This window comes from Palaemon carinicauda, chromosome 42, assembly GCF_036898095.1.
Source record: "Palaemon carinicauda isolate YSFRI2023 chromosome 42, ASM3689809v2, whole genome shotgun sequence".
Taxonomy (NCBI): Eukaryota; Metazoa; Arthropoda; class Malacostraca; order Decapoda; family Palaemonidae; genus Palaemon; species Palaemon carinicauda.
The window spans coordinates 26239643-26255928 of record NC_090766.1 but is presented as its reverse complement, the minus strand read 5'-3'; the positions used below and the strand labels follow the sequence as shown (position 1 = coordinate 26255928).

Below are 16286 nucleotides of genomic sequence, written 5' to 3'. Positions count from 1 at the left end.
GCTATGTGACTAAGCGTCTTCCGCCCTTGCAAGTATACCGTCCTGCTTAGCGTTTTAAGCCTAAGGCTGTGCGTCAGTGCTCGCCAACAGCTTGTCAGCGCTCGACAGTACGTGAACGCTCTCCAGCACATCGGCGTTCTCTTGTGCTTCAGTGCATCTCCTGATCGCTCGTTCGTGCTCGCTAGTACACCATCGCTCGCCAGCGCACCAGGAGTCCCCAGCTCAACAGCACTCCTCAGATCTCCAGCGCTCTCCAACGCACTAGTGCTTTCTTGCGCGCAAGCACTCGCTAACACGCCAGTACTCGTGCGCTTTTGCGCAAAACGGTGGAACTGGTTTCTCCAACTTCAAGAAAGTTACGCTGTCAGAACAAACGCAAAGGTAGGTGTTCTGACAGGTCACCATCGCCCCATTCCCCTCCCCACATACGCATTACAGCGCGACCGCCGAGGAAAGAGGGAAAGGGTTCCACAAAAGTGTTCAAGATACCGAAGATCCCACCTTCGAAGGTGGACCCAGTGCATCAACCATCGATCAAGACTACTCGGAGCGAACCTTTGGTCCCTTTCTTTTCAGGAGGTCTTTCTGACAGTGCCACCGTCGGCAAGCAGCCTTGGTTCAGAGCCATGGTTCAGGGCAGTTGTGAAAGCCTTCGGGCCTGCTTTTTCATCCCTTTCTTCGGAGACCTTACAACATCTATCGCCACCAGCAGAGCTCCTTCAAAGAACCTCGGCTTCTTCCTGAATAGGAAGAAAGTCTCTGATGCGATAACATCTCCTAGGGTGAAACTAACTCCTGTTAGGCCTTCGAGGCCTGTCCTTCTTGACTTTCCCTCCGGACAGTCTCCTGCCTCACCTCTTCTGAGGGAGCCCCGCGAGGGGCGGATTTCCTCCCTTCCACCTTCAGAAGACGACCCCATTCGCATAGAGCTATTGGAGGAAGATTCCATTTGTATGGAGAGCTATCCACCTCTGATGGAAATAAGGAAAGACAGCCCCAACCAACCTTCAATGTTAAAAGAGTCCTATTTCCTTTCTCCAAGGACTCTAAAACTCTGCCAAAGTCCTCTTCAATGACCTCCAGGCCTGTAGGAACTACCAGTAATACGAGGGATGTTCTCGACCCACCCTGATATGAGCTTTCTGTGGGTGGAAGGAGACTTAACTGCCAGTACCACTTCAGAGAGGGAGCAGAAAGAGTCGGAACATGCCTTCTGGCAAGTTCGGACTCTCGTCAGGGTATTCAACGCAGTTACTGACCCGGAGATATCCCCACGAGAGGGCAAAGTCACGGTCTTAAATAGTGTCTTCGGCACTTGGAAGACCTCAAAGACCAGTGCAGCCTTGCCCTGGTCTCAAGGGTAAAAGAACGCTCAGGCAAAGATCGCTCGACAGCTCTCGGACCTCTCTTCCTCAACGTTCGGACTCTCCCCCCACCTCCTTGTGTGTGGTCTTGGAGAAGCCTCATCCAGGTCTTCCACCACTCTCGGGAAGAGCTTACCAAAGGGGTCTCTCACGAGAGGCTCTCCACCAGTCGGGGCTCTTTCTCAGCAGCCGAAATCCTCAACCAGGAAAAGGTCATGAAGTATGCCCTGCAGGCTACTTCATGGCTTGATCTTTTTCCAAGAAACGTAACTTAAAAGCTATGAAAACATGCCTCCTCTCAGGCACTCGCACCATCGTTTCTCGCACCATCGTTTCTTGCCCAGCAAGTCCTGAACTTATGGGCGATGGCCATCCTGAAACGTCGAGATGCGGTGTCTTGAAAGTTTCCATCAGTAGGTCCCCAGTGCCGAGATCGCTAGGCTCAGGAACTCCTCTCTGGAGGGATCCCCCTCTTTTCGATCCAAAAAGAGAGAGAGAAAGTCTCACCAGGACTCCCTCCTCCATAGGGCTTTGACATCCAATCCCTACCTCCATAGGGCTTTGACATCCAATCCCTACCTCCATAGGGCTTTGACATCCAATCCCTATAAATCGCCAGCTCTTCAGCTGTCCCGTCTAGCTAAAACCTCAATGAACAAAACAGCAGCGAAGCTAGAAGTGTCTAAAAAGCCCTTTACAACCAAGAACAGGAAAGGCACAAAATCCCTCAGGGGAGGAAAATATCCTTGAAGGATTAGCCGAGGCTGCAAACGCTAGGATAGGCACTCCCCCCTGTCCAACAGTGGGGGGATGCCTGCATAGTTGCTGGTACAGGTGGAAGCAATTCGGGGATGAACCCTGGACAGTCTGATTTGTTTAGGATATCTCTTCCCGTTCACATCATCTCTCTCCCTCCCCTGATCAGGAATCGTGTGTTAATAGACTTCTTTGCAATGGGATCAGCAAAGGGGCTAGCCCTCCGGGCAGAAGTCCAAACCCTGTTGAAGAATGGCGCACTCCAGGAGGTCCTCGACAGGTCTCCAGGGTTCTTGTGAAAAAGCCGTATGGAGGCTGGAGACCAGTCATCGACCTCTTGGCTCAGAACAAGTTTGTCAAGCAAACTCTGTTCAGCATGGAGACGACACACTGTCAGACAAGTGGTGGTAAGACCACAGGACTTTATGCCCACACTGGACCTAAAGGACGCATACTTCCAGATCCCAATCCATCCGTCTACAAGGAGGTACTTAAGATTCAGCTCGGACAACAGGAAATATCAGTTTAAGGTGCTGTGAATCTGCCTTTCCAGAGCACCCCAAGTCTTCACCAGTCTGTTCGCCCTAGTGTCATCTTGGGTACACAGGATTGGCATCAGTCTCCTCCATTAACTGGACGACTGGTTAATCTTAGCGCACTGTGTCATCCCTTCTTTAACACAAGACACAAACTTCTGAGGTTTTGCCAATATCTGGGGAGCATGGTAAACCTCGAAGTCCTCCTGCTTCCTACGCAGAGGTTGGTATACCTAGGTATGATAATAGACACCAATCTCCTCAAAGCCTTCCCATCAAACTACAGAATAATGAGGCTGAGAATTTTGCAAGACCCTTTCTCAGACTAGGAAAAACTTCCAGCCCTGACGTGGCTAAGTCTCCAAAGGCACCTTTCATCTCAGGCCCGTCTAGTTCCCAACGGTTGCCTCGGGATTCGATCTCTCCAGTGGCGACTCAAGTCCTGGTGGAATCAGGCCCTGGACTCCCCAGGCATCCTGATCTCCATGGGACCAACGGAAGAGATGGGCATCAAATTGTGGTTGTCGGATGAGAATCTACGAAAGGGAATCTATCTTCTTGTCCTCCCCCCAGATTTGAAGCACTTCTCAGACGCTTCAAATGAAGGTGGGGAGCCCACGTGCTGCACCACACGACCTCTGTCTTCTGGCCAGAGTTGGAAGAATATCTTCACATGAATCTCTAGAGATGGAAGCAGTCTTCCTGGCCCTTCAATAGTTCAACCAGTCCCTAGATGGCCACTCGGTGGTGGTGGTGGTAATGAGCCACTACACCACTGTAGTGGCTTAAATCAACAAACAATAAGGTACTTTTTTGCTGCCCCCTATCCTATCTAGCAGTAGAGATACCGAGATGGGCAGAGATTCGCTCGATACCACTATCGGCATGCTTCATTCCAGGCAAAAGGAATGCACTTGCCGACAACCTGCGAAGAGCATCTCAGATAGTGAGTACCAAGTGGCCTTTGAATCCTCTAGTAGCCAACAAAGTCCTGACTTTGTGGGGTTCTCTGACTGGATCTCTTCGCAACAACCCTTAACTTTGGGCCCCTGTTCTACTGCTCCCCAGTCCCAGACCCCAAGGCTTTCTGGCAAGATGCATTCCAACAACGGTGGGATAACACTGAGGTCTATGCTTTTCTCCCATTCTGTCTGATGAGGAGGGTACTCAAGAAGACCAGAACATCAGTCAACCTCTCGATAACTCTCATAGCTCCACTGTGGCATAATGTGGAATGGTTTCTGGAACTTATGCAACTCCTGATGGAGACTCCAAGAGAACTCCCTCCACAAAACGATCTGCTCAGACAACTACGTGCCAACATCTTTCACAAGAGCCATAGCTTGTCGACAACTTCACGCCTGGAGACTATCCAGCTTCTCCTCACTCAGAGAGGATTTTTGCAACAAGTTGTGAGCAGGGTGTCTGGATACCTGCGAAAGTCATCGGCAATAGTCAACCAGGGAAAGTGGAAAGTCTTGTGTGATTGGTATCGTGGAGGGGGTATCTCTCTCCTCTCAATGCCACTATTCCAGCAATAGCGGAGTTCCTCTTGTATTTGTGTGAAGAAATGCGCCTTTGAGTCTCTGAAGTAGGCTATTATCAGCCTTAAGCCTCTCCCTTAGACTGAACGGAATGGACATTTCCTTATCGCCGGAACTTTCTTTACTCGTACAGAGTTCCGAAATTACCTGTCCCCAGTCTGAAGTGAGACTTCCCCCGTGGAACGTGGTTCGAGTTCTCAGGTCTCTGAAAAGACCTCCCTATGAACCATTACGCTAGGCAACAGATGGCCACCTAACTTTGGAGACGGTGTTCATATTAGCTTTGGCTTCAGTCAAACAAGTGGGTGAACTTCATGGTCTCTCGTAAGACATCGCCCATTCAAGGGGATTGGGAGAGGTTCAGTTTTGTCACTCGGGTTGTTGCCAAGACTCTGAATCCGGGAAAGGCGGATCCCCGAACAGACTCTTTCCGGATTTAGTTTCCGCTCCATAATGATGACCCTGATCATATCTTACTCTGCCCAGTGAGGAGTTTGAAGCTGTACCTCTAGAGAACTGCCGCAGCCCGTCCACGTGCGCATGCACTCGTCAGCACAGGGAGGAACAAGAAGGTCACCAAGAATACCTTCTCTGCTTGGATTCACAAGGTCATACACCACGCCGTGAATCCAGACACTCCTCCTTAAGTCGCCCAGAGCTCACGATGTCGGGGCATAGCTACGTTCCTGGCCTTCAAGAGAAACTTCTCAGTGATGCAGGTTCTACAGGCCTGGGTGTGGAAAAGGCAAAATATATGTTCACAGTCAAGTGCCTGCAAGCCGTCACCCACAGGAGGCTCGATACATTCTCTATCGGGCCTGTGGTGGCTGCACAACAGCTGGTATAATACCTCAAGCTCCTTGTTAGACAAGTAACAGAATGTTGAGGGTACTGTTACCCAGTTTTAGTCTGCGTGAATGAAAAGGTTTGACTGACTCTTATTTTTTCTTCATCCTCCCCTCTCTCGGGGGAAAGCAGCATCCTTGGTTCTCTGCACAGGCTGACCTCAAACCATACAGGTAAACCATGCTTCCTTGTGTACCTAGTCTTAAGTTAATACTGTTGCGTCCCCATACCCTGGCTAGGTAGTATTGGGAAAGTCTGAATAAATTTTACCTGGACAGTCACACTACTAAATCTCTCCTCACACAGCTTGCGTAGGCCATGTACCTCGCATAGCAAGGTTTAGCGAGGTGTAGGGACTCCTTATTTTTGGTATAAACTTATTCAAAATTTGGAGCCCCTGGGTAGCAAAAAGTCAATTTGGCAGAGACGTCCACCCTTCTAATGGGTGTCACCCCTAATAAATTGCGTAGGTTTGTATTCCAGTTACGGAACAAATGACAAATTCGTACATAACTTTTATTTTTCCTAACGATACAATCCTTAAGATATTTTTACAATCTTACCCGCCACCCCTATCCTCCTTGAAGTCCTACCTCCAAGCAAAGCAAGCTGAATCACAGGTGTGTTAGCGGGAGCGGTAGCAAGCTAACCCCACCCTACCCCGCTAACCAGCGGAAGGGTTAGTTAACCCTCACTAAATTTTAATGGCTCGTCCTTTCAGCTTTGCCAAAAGTGATACCTCTAATAGTTATCTAAAGGTTTGTTTTGTTAGGAAAAATACAAATTATCTACAAATTTGTAATTTTTGGCAAATTTTTTGTCAAGAGAAGTTTTCAAATTCTTGTCTAGTTACTGCTTCCAGTGTTTATAGGCCTGGCTGGATAACTTGCTAGGTGAAATTTGTTTTACTTTCTTTCAGTGTGTTTTAAGAATGTTGATTCAGAAATAAAACTAAAAATCAATTGGTTATGTATTAAAGAAACTGTTTTTGAAATGTTAAGATTTATTTGCCCATTCTTATAGTTTCTGTCCCACACAATGAATAAGAAGTCAGGTCTTCTTTTAAGAATTTTTGTAGCATCAATAATAATTGGTATTATGAAGTTTGTTGATAATTTTTTTGGTCTTTGGTACGGAATGTGGTACAGGTTTTTTTTTTTTTTTTTTTTTTTTTGACACTATTCATTGTCTCTCGTCATTAGAACACACATTGATGTAATGTATTACATTATGGTTTATTTACAGGATGCTTTTGTTGATGTTACTTTGGCTTGTGATGGGAAATCCTTCTCAGCACACAAGGTTGTCCTCTCTGCATGTTCGCCATATTTCCAGGTAGGTTTGTCATGTAATGAATGAAATATCATATGAATATTTGTAACGTTTATGGAATTGGGTAGACTTTCAAAGTATGAAATCTTGAATAATCTAAGAAGAATGAATTGTTTCTACTCTTTGTACACACCTTTTGTCCTTTTAAATAGTGAATGTGTAAAGTGGATCTGTAATGACCTTTGAGATTAACGAAGTATTTGGCGATATGTGGCGAGCGTGGCGAATAGCCCCGAGCCCACTCCTGTCAAGACTCCACTTTTGTCTTAGACTGTGATGATTATGGTCATATTGCAACATCCTATCATCCTATCTAAGGCTGTAGACTTTTTTCTAGTACTTGTTGGTTTGATTGGTTAATTTTGCCCTAGTGTTCGTAATGAAACAAGGCAGGAAATAGTTTATGGATGTTCGATGTACACGTGGTCTATGACTAAACCAGCGATAGATAGTCACTCGGCGTATAAGTGCAAAATTTTGCAATTATCCCTAGATAAGCTACACCCCTAGTTGAAAAAGCTGAATTCTGCAAGACCTACGGCTCCAACAGGGAAAGTAGTCAAGTTATGAAAGGAAACTACTAATAATTAAATAAGTTTACTCTATTATGAGAAAAAGCGAGATATTTTAAGATTGGTATTGTTAAAAAGACCTGTCCTAATACACCGTATTTGGTGTCAATGACCTCTGTCATGACACCAGAGAATTCTAAATCGATCGATCAATTTACAGTACAGTATCAATGTAAAATTTGATAAGTCATATAATTGTATATGTCAACCAGTTCTACATAAAAGCATTTGCATCAAGTTTGGACTAGGGTAGTTCCACGAATTTAATTGCCATATTAAGATCATAACACAATCTAGTCATAGATGGAATAATACTTCTAGAATGCTTCATGGTATCAAGTCTTTTGATGAAGGCAAGACTGAGTATTAACTGCATACTTAGTCCTTTGTACAGGATGGTACGGTCTGTTAAGATTCAAATGCAAAGGATGTTCAGAATTATGAAAAATCTTATGCAACATGTACAAAGTAACTTGAATGACTGTACCAGAGATTAATAGCTAGATCAGTAATAGGAAATTTGATAACTTTTTTTTTTTTTTGTCAACAAATTAGAGTCGGCAGCTGAAGATCACAGCACAGTCTCTTCAAGGGCTCTGATTTTCAAGGGAGTCTGCAAACAAACTTCTCTAATACGATCAGTATTTCCTGCAACTGTACCCACTCCGAAGGATTTATTTTTTTATGTACAGCCTTTTTGTGGCCCTTAACCTGACCAGGTCAGGAAGGGAGGCAGAGAAGAGGAAGAGTGGGATGCATATGTGGAGTTTTCCCTTTCCTGTTGCTGCAAGTAGGGAGATGCCCATCATACCACTGGGTAACCTTGCAGTTGAACGGGCCCGATCCATAGTGGTTGTCTTTCTGGACTCTGAACCACCAGCCCTCCCCTACCTTCCAGAATGATAGTATGTATCTATTCGCCAGTATAACATTCCCGAAGGATGCATCTGCATATGCTTCCCAATAGATTTTCTCTTTGCAGTTGATCAAATACAACCTCTACCATTATAGTTTTAACTCTCCTTATTCTTTAATTTTCTCATATCTTGTGTTGTACCTTCCCTAAATGCCTTGCTTAATTCACTAATGCCATACAATATTTCTGACATTGAATGCATGGATTGAATGCAAAGATATCCATTTAAGCTGTCCAACCACGGACCTATACTCAGTTAGTTTGTTCTGACTTTGTATTCTGTTACCAGTATATTGTCTAGCTTCTGATTCCTTTACAGAGATGACATATTTCCATTGATTGATACTTATCCTCCTTTCATTTTGCTCTACCATTACTCCTATGTACTTGAAACTCTGTTTGTTCCAACACGAATACTTACCTCGAACTACTTTCTTAGGAGTTACCTGTAATCTCCTCTCTACCGACCAGAGTTTTGTGTAGTATACCCTAAACCCGTTTTCTATGGAGGGCTAACTCGGGAGTACGAGAACGTGCCCCGAGGGTAGCCTTTGCGCTAGGTCGAGGTCCGCTTGGGTCGTGACCGCCAGTAAGTTCTCTGGTCGCGACGTGATACCACGTTGCTCTTGTCTCTCTCGACCCTTTGTGTCCCCCGCGTGTGTCCCACGTGTTTACCGCGTGGTAACTTGTGCTTATCCCTTGTTCCTGTGCGTTCACTACCCTTCCTTGTGCTTCCCTAGTGTATTCCTTTGATTCCCTGCGTTCCTGTGTCTTGTGTTTGTGCGTTATGGAGCATATCCGCCGTTGTCCTGGGCCTAGAGTCGGAAAATCGTGTGGAGCGTTCCTATCCAAACCTGAAGTGGATCCTCACTCCCTTTGCTCTTCCTGTAGGGGCAAAGTTTGCTCTCCTTCGGATACATGCCTCGAGTGTGTTGGTTGGAGTGAAATTCAGTGGGTGCGTTACGGCACGAAGAAAAAGAAATGGTCGAAACGTTCACCCAGGAAATCTAGCGTTTCTTCGCCGCTACCGTCGCCCAGTGGACGGTCCGACGTGGCTTCTGTCTCTCCTTCCCTTACCCAGAGTAGGGGACGAGGTAAGTCCGTTGTGGGGAAAGAGCCGGGCGTTCTTCCCCAGGAGTCTGGTGTGTGTGAAGTGGGAGTTGCGGGGCCTTCTCGGGCTAGCAAGGAGCCTGTTAGTGCTGTGTCAGGGAGTTCTGGAGACTCGGCCCTTGTGCTTGGGGGGCACGTTTCCTTCGATGACCCCTTATGGTGTAGCAATGTTGTTCCTGTGTCTTCGCCCCCTTCGTGGGCCTGTGTTTCAGGTTCTTCGGCAGGCGGCGACACCCAGGGTAAGTTAGGCTCCGCAGTAAGTGATGCCTTCGGATGGAAGCTCCCTAAAACGCCAGGTAGGTCCCCTATGCGGATGGAAGAGGGCCTAGATACCTGGTTCCCTAGTGTTGGGCGCCAACCCTCGTTCCCAACTCCTCTGACGGAAGTTCCAGAAACCTTCCTGCAACCCTCTACCTCGGGTACGCAACGAGTCGCGAAGCCCTCTGCGGCACCCTCTTCTGCCCGCCGTGCGGTTGGTACGGTGTCGTCGGGCTCTTCGGATGGTGGGGAGTCTTTCTCTTCGGGAGAAGAAGCCAGGAGGAAACATCGCCGTCGGAGGGAGCGGTTCAGGAGCAGGCGTTCCCGCTCAAGATCCCGTTCCAGGTACAGCAGGAGGCGGTCCCGCTCTCCACGGAGGAAACACAGGAGGAGTAGGTCACCCGATGGTGATTGGGTTTTCGTACCCCGTAAGTCGGAGATAGTGTTCCCCGGACCGGCGGTCCAGGGGTTTCTCACCAAGGAGACCATCCTCCAGACATTGTTATGACCCTCGCAGGGAGAAACGCGAGAAGGCCTCTGCAGGCAGGCGTAAGACCGCGAAGCCTCCGGTTCACCCCGCCCAGCGGGGGGAACCGTGCTTCCTTACGGGCAGCCTGGCCGAATCAGCCCAGCTGGTGCGGCCCTTGGACTTTGAGGAACGGTTCCCGCTGTCAGGTCAGCCCACGGGATCCGCGTCCTCGTCCCCCAGAGAGCATGATCGGACGGTAGTCCTCGCCGGTTTGGTGATGCCTGTCCTAACCCCCGTCCCTGGTGCGGAGGTCTCCGCCGGGGAAGACCAGTACCTTCGCAGGGGAGTGCCTGTTGTGCCAGGACCAAGGCGCCCGGTGGGAGTGCCCGGTGACCCGGCTCCCCGGGCCCAAGTCGAGGCTTCGGCCGACGGTAGGGAAGGTTCCCCGACAGAGGACTCGGCCTATAGAAAAGTAATAAGTCTGATCAGGAGACATCACAAGATTGAAGAACCGGTTGCTACCGATGAGGACTACTGGAGGTCCAGCCTTACCCGGTTGATGCAAGCTCCTGTCCAACAAAAAGCCTCCCTGGCACTTCCTGTGGCCTGAGATCTTGTCTTGGCCCGAGAGCACGTTGATAGAGTGGTGGCAAGCAATGCCGTAGCTCCCAAGACGCAGAGCTCTTCGAAGCTGCTCCAGGGGCTCAAAACACAGAGCAGGGTGTATGTGCCAGAAGGACAACGGCCGGGAGCCTGCAAAGTGGAAACAGCTCTCGACATTCTGGGACAGGGCGCCTCGGAGGACAGAGCCTCTTCAGCCCCGATCTGTTTTTCTTAATCGGAGGCTGCGATGATGGAGGAAATGTCTAAGGACCTAGTGCAAGTCTCCTCTTGTTTAGACTGGTGGGCTTCCACACTAGTGGGTGTGCAAGCAACCTATGACCTGACAGACCCAGAACAGCAAAGCCTCCTGAGGGAGCTTATCATCTCCGGGGGCAAGACCCTTAAGTTCCTCACCTACCAGTCTCTTGCCCTGTCAGCGAATTGGGTGCTTCGCAAGAGGGACACCATCCTGGCGAAATTTTCCCGGAAGGTCCCAGACAGAGGCGCGAGGGCCATGAGGAGCCTTCTTGTGTGGGGTGACTCCTTGTTCCCCTTGAAGGAGTTGGAGGAGATCATGGAGAAGGTAGCTAAGAGGAAAGAAGTAAACACGGCCAGGCCTACGCCGGTAAGGAGGCCTCCCTACAAGAGGTCGGTCTCAGACAGTGCCGCGACGCCTCAGGCCCCTCCTAGCCTGACGAGGAGAGAAGCCCCTTCTTCCTCTTGGGCCTCAGCGCCTCAGCCCCCCCGTAGAGGAGCCCCAGCAGCGTCGGCCTCCTTTAGAACAGGTTATTCTGCCTCTAGGAGAGGCCGTTCAGGCCGCTCCTCCAAGAGGAGATAGTGGGAGGCCCCTAGTCCTGCCCAAGCCTCAGGTTGGGGGATGCCTCAGACTATATTGGCAAGCATGAAAAGCTCACGGAGCAGAGCCGTGGACAGTGTCCGTACTGAAGGAGGGCTACAGGTTACCGTTCTTAGCAGAACCTCCCCCTCTAATTCTGGCCAGCCTGTCGGAGTGGTTGGTACCCAAGGACCCGTTGAAGAGGGCTGCCCTTCAAGAGGAGGTGTCCACCATGTTGGAGAAGGGCGCCATGGAGGAGATCCTACATCCAGGACCAGGTTTCTACAGTCGCCTGTTCCTGGTAGAAAAGGCGACGGGGGGGTGGAGACCGGTGATAGATCTGTCGGCTCTCAAGTTTATAAGAAAGACAGAGTTCAAAATGGACACTCCGAAGTCAGTCCTGCTGTCCTTGAGGGAGAAAGATTACATGATGACCATAGACCTCAAGGACGCTTGCTTCCAAATTCCCGTCCACCCCTCGAGTCGAAAGTTTCTCCGGGTGAAATGGGGTACCCAGATCCTGCAATTCAAGACCCTTTGCTTCGGATTGTCAACAGCTCCCCAGGTATTCACGAGAGTCTTCACGCCAGTCTCAGTGTGGGCTCACGAGCGTGGCATTCGCCTCATCCGGTACCTGGACGACTGGTTGCTTCTTTCCTCCTCGAAGGACGTCTTGAAAGAGCAAGGGATGAAACTTCTCCAGTTTTGCAAGGGTCTGGGTATCATGATCAACCCGGAAAAATCGAACCTTTCTCCCTCCACCAGAATGACCTATTTGGGGATGACACTGGATTCCCTTCTAGTGAAAGCATTTCCGTCGGACGACAGAATAAGCAATCTGATGAAGATCCTTCGTCCGTTCCTGTCGGGTCAACCCAGGAGGGCGAAGGACTGGCAAAGACTAATCGGGCATCTGGTGTCGTTGGAAAAACTGGTTCCCCAGGGGAGACTCAGACTCAGAGCCGTCCAATGGAACCTGAAGAACTTCTGGTGCCAACTGGACTCGCACCAGAAATTAATCCCAGTCCTACCAAACACAATACCCTCCCTGGAATGGTGGCATTGCCGGTCGAACTGGCTCAAGGGGATGCCCTTCGCGAACGACCCTCCCGAGTTACTTCTTTTCACAGGCGCCTCCAACCAGGGATGGGGAGCCCATCTCCTCAACGGGACGGCGAGAGGAACCTGGATGGATGGGGAGAAGGACCTACACATCAATGTCCTAGAGTTGAAGGCAGTCCAGAAAGCTTGCCTGCACTTCGTCGATCTACTAAGGGGAAACACTGTGGCGTTGATGTGTGACAACGCCACAGTGGTAGCGTACATAAAGAAACAAGGAGGTTTGAAATAAAGGGAATTGTGCGATCTCTCCCTAGAGATCCTAGATTGGGCAGAAACGAACCAGGTTGTGTTAGTGGCAAGGTTCATCCCCGGGAAAAAGAACGTTCTAGCCGACGGTCTCAGCAGGATGGGTCAAATAGTAGGAACAGAATGGTCCCTCCTTCCAGAAGTAGCCAAGCTCATCATCCAACGTTGGGGTTCCCCGGTGATGGACCTCTTTGCAACCAAACTGAACGCGCAACTTCCCGTGTATTGTTCTCCTGTCCCAGACCCAAGGGCAGCCTTGGGGGATGCCTTTCAGCACAAGTGGGACAACCTAGACATGTACGCTTTTCCCCCCTTCACGTTGATAAGGCAAGTACTCAACAGAGTAAGGACTGCCCGAAACTTAAGGATGACTGGTAGCGCCCTGGTGGCCGGAGAGAGAGTGGTTCGCAGACCTAAAAGACCTGGCGAGTCACCCTCCGTGGCCACTCCCCGACAGGTCAGATCTTCTACGACAGCCGCACTTTCTCAGGTTTCATGACAACCCACAGTCTCTACGCCTTCACACCTGGAGACTATTGAGCGGCTCCTGAAGAAAGAAGGATATTCAGCAGCTACGGCTAAGAGGATGTCGCTATACCTGAGAAGGTCGTCGGCAGCGGTCTACCAAGCGAAGTGGGCCTCTTTCACGAAGTGGTGTGCTTCAAGGCGCATAAAGCCCCTCAAAGCCTCGGTCCCAGACATAGCAGACTTTCTGGTATATCTCAGGGACGAGATAGGAATGTCAATCCCAGCTATAAAAGGAGTGCGAGCTGCCTTGGGTCAAGTCTTCCTTCTGAAGGGCATCGACCTGGGTTCCTCTAGACACATCTCGATGCTTGTCAGGAGTTTTGAGCAGTCCTGCCCCCCACAAGCAGTTAGGGTGCCTCAGTGGGACTTAGCTAGGGTCCTGAAGATGTTAAGTGGCCCCCCCTTCGAGCCAATGAAGGATATCGTAGACAGGGACCTCACTCTCAAGACAGTCTTTTTGCTAGCCTTGGCTTCTGCAAAAAGGGTAGGAGAGATCCATGGGCTGTCTTATGACGTCTCATTCGAAGGGGTGGAAAAAGATCTCTTTCAAGTTCGTTCCTTCGTTTGTGGCGAAAACCCAGAACCCAGCTGTCTGGGACCCAAAATTCGAAGGTTTCTCTCTGCCAGCTATCCCTAGGACGGGGAATTCTGAGGATTTGAGGTTATGCCCGGTCCGTGCCATTAGGAAATACCTTGAAAGGACTGCTCATCTCCAGCCAGGCATCAAGAGCCTTTTCGTCTCCAGGTGTTACTAAGAAACTGGTATCGAAGAATACCATTTCCTTCTGGTTGAGACAAGTTATTGCCAGGGCCTACAAGGAAGAAGGACTGGCCTTACCAGGCGCTCCCAAACCCCATGACATCAGGGGTCTGAGCACTTCCTTAGCCTTTGAGAAAAACATGGCAGTGGGTCAGATCCTTCGTGCAGGTACCTGGTCGAACCAGTCAACCTTTACTACCCATTACCTCAAGGACTACTCGAGGAGGTCCTTAGACGGGTTCTCCATTGGAACAGTCATCTCCACGCTCCAAGCGATTTAACGGTAAAAGCCCCAGGTTCAATCGTGGATAGCAAACCGGGAGACACTGGTTCGTTCCCTTTCACCCTAATCCCTGTTTTTTCCTATCCTTATCGGAGATGACCCCCTTGTAACCATTGGATAACACGTCTCTGCAACTGCGTTACTGGATTCATCATCAGAAGAAGTTTTTCAAAGGGTGAGTACTTAGACACTAACGTGAGCTCTTTGTGTAGTTGCCCTATCGTCCGTTTTCCTAGTATGTTTTGTTTTTTATACCTAGGCCTCTTGGCTTCCGCTTGCTGGGTCTGAGGGTCAGGAAGGCACTCTCACCTCCTAAAGTGTAAGTCTCCTAAGAAAGTAGTTCGAGGTAAGTATTTGTGTTGGAACAAATAAAAAATTTTAAGTAATTTTTATTTTTCCTAACATACTTACCGAGAACTACTCTCGGGTAATGGCCCTCCCTACCTTCCCCGAGTGCCTCTCTGCCCTTGCAAGAATTTGTGCAACATCCGAGGAACTTACTGGCGCTCACGACCCAAGCGGACCTCGACCTAGCGCAAAGGCTACCCTCAGGGCACGTTCTCGTACTCCCGAGTTAGCCCTCCATAGAAAACTGGTTTAGGGTATACTACACTAAACTCTGGTCGGTAGAGAGGAGATTACAGGTAACTCCTAAGAAAGTAGTTCTTGGTAAGTATGTTAGGAAAAATAAAAATTACTTAAAATTTTTGATTTTCTTGTTCCCCCACTTTAAATTTCTCTCGTAGCCTCCAAATTGTTTTTTCCTTGAACCATTTATTTCCCCCAATGCAAAAGTCATACACATGGGAACATATATACCCACCAGTTTCTTTCTTCCAATAAAATATCCCTCTTAACGAGAGAATGCCTTGATGAAGTCATTGGGCTTCAGCACGGCATATCATTCCCGTGCTGAAGGCTTGTGACGGGCAAGAGGGCTCTCGAACTGGGGAATTTCTTTTCCTCAGTTTGACTCTAAATTTCTCTCATTCTTTTTCTATTACCTCTTATTGCTTATTCCTCCTTCATAATTATCAGCTGTCTCCAACCTTGCTGTCAAAACTCTTTTACCCATTTCACTGTCCAGGTTTTTTAGAGGGGACATTGTATCTATGATCGGTTTTTATTTCAAAATCAATTGTGGGAGCTGTGGTGGTCTTGCCAACTGCCCGAAAATGTTTGGACTCCTAGGAGTGTCGGTATTCCCATACTGGCACGCGGAACTATCTCTTAGGAAATTTGGCCTTCGGATTCCAGGGGTTGGCGATTTTATAGAGATAGGACTCTCGGCATTCTGTCCGGTTTGCCTGCCACTATGATTAGAGTGGGGATGATTGTATTCTTGAAATGCTCTGTCCCATCAAGCGGGTTTGGCATACACTTGAGCCACTCTAATCATAGTGGTACCATCCCTTTGTGGTAGGGTAGGGAGTGGACATTTGGTAAGCAGCTTTCACAGGTGTCATTGGTGGAGAAATTAATTCCAGGAAAGGCTAACGGTGTCTTCTTTGGAATTTCAGACAGTCTTAAATTTTTCTCTCCCCTAAACTATATTTTTTTCCATTGTTTTTTTTTCATTGTTATTATGACCCCTTCCCTCCCCCTGAAAAAATAATTAATGAGTAAACTTAATATTCCCCGTACTCCTGGATCAAATGGCGAACCCCAGACACCGTTGACGACTTCTGCTTGTTTAAATAGGGAAAGCTCTGTTGACAACCTCGGCAATAAAAAGGATTCCTCCAACAATACTTCTTTGACCAGTGTTGTTAAAGATAATTTATCGGCACTGGTGGAAAATGATGCTTGTAATAACCGTAATACTTTACTCTGGTTCTGGCTCATTACCAGATCCAACAAAAAATCTGAAAATTCTCCACTTAAAAAACATACCAATTGGTTGTAGCTATGACATAATTCATGAAGCCTTCTGTAGATTTGGAGCAATCAAAGAAATTTTAATGGAGCTTAATGGTAGTAAAGGCTTTTGGGAAGCTTGGGTATCATTTTCAAGTTTTGAGATTGCTTTAGAAGCAAATAAAAATTTAGAGAGCATAAAAATTGACAATTGTTTGATTTCTGGGGCTTTATGTGATAAAGCACCAAGACACCTAGAGGTATATAAACCAGAAGAATGGATGGAAAAAGAAATAGAGCATAGACTTCCAGAAGTAAGAACCCCCAAGCCCCCAACATGGATAATTGC

General features: G+C 48.4%; 1 protein-coding gene across 16 annotated transcripts in view; it reads left to right on the top strand.

Moving 5' to 3' along the window:
- LOC137632992 (protein bric-a-brac 1-like) overlaps positions 1 to 16286 on the top strand; it is a 242742-nt gene that overhangs the window by 32934 nt on the left and 193522 nt on the right. For all 16 annotated transcript variants that reach the window (XR_011042157.1, XR_011042156.1, XR_011042155.1 and 13 more), the window contains one exon: positions 6292 to 6381. Coding sequence is in view for 13 of the 16 variants with exons in the window: in XM_068365159.1 (XP_068221260.1) it covers positions 6292 to 6381 (90 nt within the window). In the remaining 3 variants the exon portion in view is untranslated. The remainder of the gene's footprint in view (positions 1 to 6291; positions 6382 to 16286) is intronic.